The following is an 8095-nucleotide window of genomic DNA, read 5'->3' on the forward strand; positions in this document are numbered from 1 at the left end:
TTGTGATCAAGGTCATGGTGTAGCAGTAATTGATTAGGATCCGTATCTCTCAGACTGGTAAATCACTCATTTATTCATTTGTTAAATTTTGTTTATTTATGGGTATGTTGAAATTCCTTTGAAAATGAGTAATTTGATTGTTTAAGAAATAGAACTCATTTTGAAGTTGTGTATTCTGAATGGAGGATTTTTCTGTTTATAGGGTGTGATTAATTTGGAATCTTTGGGAAAACGAGGCTATCGAGTGCCACCATCAGGAACAATTCAAGTGGTAAGTTAGTTTAGAATCTTTATCTAATTTTCTGACACTTCGTCATGCCTACAGAGCATTTGATACACAAGCTGTGATTATATGAAGAAACACAATGAGAAGTGCCAATGACAACATTGTTACTCAGTTGTTTCTAAATTCAATGTTCACTCTACTTGTGGATATAAACTCATTTAGTTGCCAGTTCTTCATCAATTTCAACTGTTAATTAACAGAACAGATTGCATGAGAAAATTACTAGAATGTTCGGCTAGGAACAGGTGCAATTTCTTTCAAATACTTAAAAAATGAATTATTTTCCTCAACATGTTGCAGGTCATGGCCAAAAACAAGAGACCTATTCTACATTAATCATAAAACCAGTGTCTAAATGCAGAGGGGAGTTAATCACAAAGGTCTGCAGACCCTGTGATTTTTTTTTTTTTTTTAATTTTTCACACCATAAATCACATTAGCCATGATATACACTATTTCTTTTTCACACATATACAGTGACTTTTTCTCCCCCCCCCTTTCCTCCCAAACCACCCCCCCACCCCCCCCTCTCATCCATTTTAGGTATACAATCTAGGTTGCATTAAGCCAGTCAGACAATGTTGTCATTCAACAAAATTACACCAGAAATTCTACTGAGTCCATTCTTTTCTTTCCTTCTCCTTCCATCAACTTAGGTAATGTTTGTCCCCGGTAGGTTTTCGCTATTGTATTTAATGTAAGGCTCCTATACTTGTTCGAATATTTCAATATTATTTCTTAACCAATATGTTATTTTTTCTAATGGAATACATTTATTCATTTAAATTTGGTAGTTTCTTCCTTTTAATTTGGTTATGTATTCCATTAATATTTAAAGACATATAGTTCAGCGTAGCCCTTTTATATTTTGTTTATCTTCTCTTTCCGTTTTTCCATCATTACCTTTCCTCCTTTTCCATTTCTGTTTTCTTATTTTCAACTCTTTATAAGACAACATTCCTACAACATCTAACATTTTCCTTATTCTCCTATTTCTATCTTATTTATCCCCAATCTCCCCTTCACCTCCTGAGTTGTCCTTTATCCCTTGTCGGACAACCACATCTCCCCTCTCCATTTGGATTTGCGAATCCACTCGCAAGCGTCAACTGATTTTGCAGTGACCGCTATTTCCCCCCACCCCGCCTCCCCCAGAAAAGATTTCACTTTTCATATGTCACAAAGGTCCCTCTTTTAATTCCCTCCTTATTCTCTCTATTCCATTACCTTCCCTTATTAATTCTTGTCTATACTATCTATATTTTCCTCTAAGTACAGATACATTCATGTATGCTCATTGTCTCTATTCACTCTTATACCTCTTTACCTGCATACATATCAATCGTGATCATTTTTACTCTCATTACCCGTCTTCATCCCTCAGTCTATTTTTGTCTTTACCCACATACATATCAGTCGTGATCATTTTAACTCTCATTACCCGTCTTCCTCCCTCAGTCTATTTTTGTAATTGTTCTGCAAATTTTCGTGCTTCTTCTGGATCCGAGAATAGTCTGTTTTGTTGTCCTGGAATAAATATTTTCAATACCGCTGGATGCTTTAGTATAAATTTATACCCTTTCTTCCATAAAATCGCCTTTGCTGTATTGAACTCTTTTCTCTTCTTTAGGAGTTCAAAACTTATATCTGGATAAATGAAGATTTTTTGCCCTTTATACTCCAGTGGTTTGTTGCCCTCTCTTACTTTTTCCATTGTCTTCTCCAGTACCTTTTCTCTTGTAGTATATCTTAGGAATTTTACTACAATAGATCTTGGTTTTTGTTGTGGTTGTGGTTTAGAGGCCAATACTCTATGTGCCCTTTCTATTTCCATTTCTTGCTGTAGTTCTGGACATCCTAGGGCCTTAGGGATCCATTCTTTTATAAACTCCCTCATATTCTTGCCTTCTTCATCTTCCTTAAGGCCCACTATCTTTATGTTATTTCTTCTGTTATGGTTTTCCATTGTATCTATTTTTTGAGCTAGTAGTTCTTGTGTCTCTTTAGTTTTTTTATTAGATTTCTCCAATTTCTTTTTTAAGTCTTCTACCTCCATTTCTGCTGCTACTGCCCGCTCTTCCATCTTGTCCATTTTCTTTCCCATTTCTGTTAAGGTCATCTCCATTTTATTTATTTTCTCTTCTGTGTTGTTTATTCTTTTTCTTAAATCCTTAAATTCCTGTGTTTGCCATTCTTTAAATGATTCCATGTATCCTCTAATAAGAGCAAGTATATCCTTTACCTTGCCTTTCTTTTCTTCTTCTATTTCACCATACTCTTCCTCTTCTTCTTCCTCTGGGTTGGCCATCTGTTGTTTCTTTGTTGCCCTTTCCTCCTCTTCTTTCTTGTTTCTGTTGTCTTCTGTGGTCTCTTCTTGCTGCAGGTGTTCTGCAGCTGTCGTTGCCGGCTGTGGAGATCGACTCCCCAGCTGGTCCCCCCTCCCGTCGGTGTGTTTTTTTTCATTCGCATCGCGCATGCGCGAAGTTTCGCGCATGCGCGGTTGCGCACTTTTACTCGGCTCTGCGAGCCATTTTTGTAGTCCATTATTTACCGACCTGAGGGAGCGGGTTTCTCTCTCCGCAGCGGGCCTCTTCGGACAGGTAAGGCCTTCACCTTTTTCCTCCTTTGTCTTCTCTTCCTCTCTTCTTACCGTTGCTTTCGACTTTTCTTTTTTTGTCGCCATCTTCTTTCCACCTTTATACTCACTTTTCTGTAACTTTTATTTCTGTGCCTTTGTGTTTTCTCTTGTTTTTCCCGACTTTTCTGGAGAGGGCTGGAGTTCACCGTCCGGCCACTACTCCATCGCGTGACTCCTCCAGACCCTGTGATTGAAGTAAAAACACAGCGCTGGAGAAACTCAACAGGTCAAATACCTTGATGAGGGGCTCAAGCCTGAAACACTGATTTTGTATCTTTATGCCGTTTGACCTGTTGAGTTTCTCTAGGATTGTGTTTTTAATTCTAAATGCAGAGCTTCATAGTGGTAAATTGCCCCAAATTTTTTTTTTAACATTTCTATCAATGAAGATGTTGATTTAATTGTTATATGGCGAGCTCTCCACTGGCCACCGTGACAGAGGTGCACCAAAGAAAAGGTACAAGGACTGCCTAAAGAAATCTCTTGGTGCTTGCCACATTGACCACCGCCAGTGGGCTGATCTCGCCTCAAACCGTGCATCTTGGCGCCTCACAGTTTGGCGGGCAGCAACCTCCTTTGAAGAAGACCGCAGAGCCCACCTCACTGACAAAAGGCAAAGGAGGAAAAACCCAACACCCAACCCCAACCAACCATTTTTCCCCTGCAGCCGCTGCAACCGTGTCTGCCTGTCCCGCATCGGACTTGTCAGCCATAAACGAGCCTGCAGCTGACGTGGACATTTACCCCCTCCATAAATCTTCATCCGCGAAGCCATGCCAAAGAAAAAAAAAGATATTATGATCATACAGAATACCAAAGTGCAAAGTATTACCTTTAAAGCACAGTAACTATTAATAATGGTGGGGGGGGGGGGGGTATGGAGCTCTGTTCAGAACAAAGGTCAATGTCTAGTTTATCCATTTGAATGGTGAACTATACTGATGGTTCATTAAAGAACTCCAAGCTCTTCTCCAAATAACACTGTGGGATCAACTACCACCTGTTGGCTGTCAGGGCCTCCGATTGAAGCATCTCTCTATTACAATACAACACTTCCTCATTGCTGGGCTGAATTTGACAACAATCTAACTCAGTGCTGTCAACCAAGCCAAGTTAAAAGAACATATGAAATAGGAGCAGGAAGGACCATGTGGCCCTTGAGTCTTCATCATTTTGTAGATCGTTACTGATCTGATCAACGGTCACAACTTCATTTCGTTACCTGATCCCCATCACCCTTGATTCCCCGATGGTCCAAAAATTTATCCGTCTCAGCTTTGGATGTACTTAATGACTCGACATTCACAGCCCTCTGGGATCGAAAATTCCACACATTTACAGTCCTGTGAGAGAAAACAATTCTCCTCATTCTTTATTAAATTAGATCACTCTCTGAGAACGGTATTCCAATAAATCATTTCATTTGCTGAATTAATTCTTCAGCAGCCATTTTGTAGCTGTGAAATGGAATGCTGAGGTGGCTGACCACTTCCAGGTCAGAACTGGGCAGGATTGAAAATCACCACTTCTGTTAACACGCACAGCCCTCCCTGCATAGATAGCATCGATGAGAAAACCTATCAGTCATAATGAATAAATTGGCGCAAGACTTTAAAAATTGGAATTACTTTTAAGAAATAAATAAATGCACTATTTTATCATTTATTGTAAGTGCAATGCTGCCACAGTATTTTAGTCCAATGTACGATTTGTAAATGGAAATACGGCTCGGATATAGTCGTAGAGGTTGTGTGTCATGACTGTACATATTGGTAAGGTTTAAGAATGTTACACTGCAGTTCTCATCTTCCAACAAATCCTGTCTAATAGGGGAGCAGATTTGATGAATTGGAATGTGTTATTGTAATTCTTTGTCTATAATTATGTTTATAGACATTTATACAGATACTGCAAGATTATTCCCTATTGATCACATTTTACATGATTTTGTGCAAATCTACAAGATTGCTCTCCAACATAGATCCTTTATTTTTCTGTCATTCTGCATTAGGATAACTCAAAAGAAGAAAATAAATAAATTCAGTGCTTAAATAGCCTAAGTACGAGTACCATACTCCGGCTATTTTCTTGGTTTGTATGACATTTTAAAAGCACTGAATTCTTGCATTTACTATACTTTCATTGCAATTCTACAAGGTGCTGGGTAAATTAGTCTTGTGTATTTTGAGGCTATATTCACATTACAAAATCCAGTTTTTGCATTATGATCAGTGTGTGCTCTGTTTTAGAACATTTCTTTCTTAGAATAAGTTCAGTGATAATTTTGCCAGGTGTTCTGGCCAGTAATGTTCTCTTTTGTAACATTACTGTGAGAAAGAGCATCAAGTAATTTTTACACGGCTCTACTGAAAGCATGCTGTGCCAGATCGATGTACCTGGTTCTTACAGGAACTGCACGTTGAAGGGAAAACATTTTGTGTGACTGTGCTCACTTGTGGTGAAGGGATGCAAGAGTGATTTTTATTTTCAACGCTTCCCTCCAAGTTACAGAGTCTCACCACATTGCTATCTAGGAAGCCCTCTTATTGAATCTCCAGTGGTGCTGGAAAAAAAATCAAGCCAGTTATTACTGCACTGCTTTTATATGCTTCGTTTACTGGCTGTAAGTGGCATTGGCAAAGTGACGGACATTTTTCAGGTCCATGTCTTGTCATAGTTAGTAACCACGATGGTCTCGGAGAAAACAAAAATCGTTTCTGTTCAAGGAATTTGAAAACTTTACAATATCATAATATAATAGCTGATTAAAGTTATTACAAGTACATTTTTAATGTACTTAAAACCATTTTCATGATTCCATAGAAGAATAGTGACATTTTGTATATTAATTCTTTTTTATCAGATTTGCTCGTGACCTGTAGAGATATTTTATCTCTGTTAAAATATTAATAACTCGCAAATGTAAATTGTGTTTCAGACCTTATTCAATCCTAACAAGACGGTGGTTAAGATGTTTGTAGTTATTTATGACTTGAGGGAGATGCCAGCCAATCACCAGACATTCCTACGACAAAGGACATTTTCTGTTCCTGTGAAACGTGAAACTGTTGGACATGCCAATAAAGAAAACCTAATCCAGACTGAAGAAAGGATACTTCGCTACCTCGTACACTTGAGGTAACCAGGAAAATGGAATCATTTTATAAAATATTGCAATTGACATTACAGGTTCTCCCGGGTTATGAACTCACAAACATCTGCCTTGTGGATGCAAGTTTTAAGTTTGTTGTCGACAAGGGCAGTGATTGAGGTTGTTTTGCCAGCAGATCAGTAGACATCTCACATATAGTACAAGAAGTAAGACCCAATACAAAAAGTGTGGAGCTGCAGAGAGAGACCAGTTGGTGTGGAACAAAGGCAACATATTTTACTATTTTGGAGTTCATTCGGGAGTCAGAATAACATGACTCTGGTGGGGCATGATTTCACATTAATGAATCATCATCTTAATGGGGGGGGGGGGGGTGTTGAAGACAGTATGGCTGGGGTGGGATCAGTCTTTTGATCTGTTGGCTGCTTTTCCAAGGCAGGGAGACTAGTTGATGAAGTTGGAGAGGGTGATGACCTGAGCTGTATTCACACCTCTTTGTAGTTTTTAAATGTGATTCAGACAGACGGCACGATAACAGACCCTTCCAGCCCAAGAGCCCATTTACACCTAACATCCAACCCCATGCGTTTGTCTTTGGCGGAGCAGTTCCTGAAGCATAAAAAATTATTGAAAAGATCATAATGTTTACAAGTAGATGGATATTTACTTCATAATAATTTAAAACCAGAAAACCATAGAACATTACAGCACTGAAACAGGCTCGTTGGCCCTTCTAGTCTGTGTTGAATTATTATTCTGCCTCGTTCCACTGACCTGCACCCAGACATATCCCTCCAATCCATATACCTGTCTAAATTTTTCTTAAATAACAAAATTGAGCCTGCATTTAGCAATTCAGCTGGCAACTCATTCCACACTCCCACCACTCTCTCTGTGAAGAAGTTCTCCTGATGTTCCCTTTAAACTTTTCCCCTTTCATCCTTAACCCATGTCCTCCAGTTTTCATCTCTCTCAATCCCAGTGGAAAAAGTCTGCTGGCATATATTTTATTTATACCCCTCATAATTTTGTATACCTTTATCAAATCTCTCCACATTCTTTTACGCAACAGATGTCTGATGAATTACAATGGGATTGCTTTATATATTGTAGGTTCCAGAGTTCAAAATCTGGGAAGATCTACCTCCACAGAGATGTCAGACTCCTTTTTTCTCGAAAGTCGATGGAAGTTGACAGCGGTGCTGCATATGAATTAAAATCTTATACGGAGTTTCCAACAAATCCTCACTTTTCATCACGATGTTAGCAAACCTTTGAATCCTTTAGGACATTTTCTTTTCTCTCTGGAGAATGACCCGTTCAGCTAATTAATGGAAATAAAATAATGCGCAATACCTAATTGTGAGAAATTATTGGTACTCGTCTTTTAGAACCCCAGCACCTATTAGACAGTGGGCCAGTCTTGTGTACGTGTTTTGAATAAACCCTTTGTACTTAAAGCAAGCAGTAGACTGGAATGTAAACCATGTTGTCCTGATATTATCTGTACCGTTACAATGGAAGTCACAAACCACTTTATTGGATGTGTTGCAATAGTAAAAGCAAGGAGTAGCTTAGTGTTGAAACATTTTATTTTATTTGTCTTTTATTTAATATTTAAATTAATGTTTCACTTATTGGACAGAATTTTTTGTCCTGTTTAGTGTTCTATAGCATATAGTTCTCTGTAAAATCATACTCTGTATTTTTTTGACATGGTTAATACTCAAATATACAAAATATATGTAAACATCTGTGTCTGTGACAATATGTGCATAGAGACATTGGGGTAAAATAGGTCTTAAGTCACTTGTGTTCGATCTCTGCGTGTTTTGATAAAAGATAGCTCCATTGATAGATTTCTACCACACTGTGTTTTCCTTAACATTACGAGTCCATTCATCAGGAATGTGGTTTCCTTAATTTGCCAAACAAACAAAAAATCAGTCTTTCTCCAGTCCCCTGTGGCATAATCCTTTACTGATGTTTGACGAACATTGATGAGCCCCCCCAGTAACTTGCTTAAGTCATTCTCCCAGGCATTGGGGTATCAGGCTAT

The 8095-nt window shown here is 38.4% G+C and overlaps 1 protein-coding gene across 2 annotated transcripts in view; it reads left to right on the top strand.

Moving 5' to 3' along the window:
• Positions 1-7391, top strand: part of atosa (atos homolog A) — a 93034-nt gene extending 85643 nt beyond the window's left edge. For both annotated transcript variants that reach the window (XM_069911659.1, XM_069911658.1), the window contains 3 exons: positions 203-271; positions 5863-6062; positions 7150-7391. In XM_069911659.1, the coding sequence (XP_069767760.1) occupies positions 203-271; positions 5863-6062; positions 7150-7303 (423 nt within the window). In that variant the 3' untranslated portion in view covers positions 7304-7391. The remainder of the gene's footprint in view (positions 1-202; positions 272-5862; positions 6063-7149) is intronic.
• Positions 7392-8095: the final 704 nt, after the last annotated feature.

Source organism: Narcine bancroftii, chromosome 14 (genome assembly GCF_036971445.1).
Source record: "Narcine bancroftii isolate sNarBan1 chromosome 14, sNarBan1.hap1, whole genome shotgun sequence".
NCBI classification, from domain to species: domain Eukaryota; kingdom Metazoa; phylum Chordata; class Chondrichthyes; order Torpediniformes; family Narcinidae; genus Narcine; species Narcine bancroftii.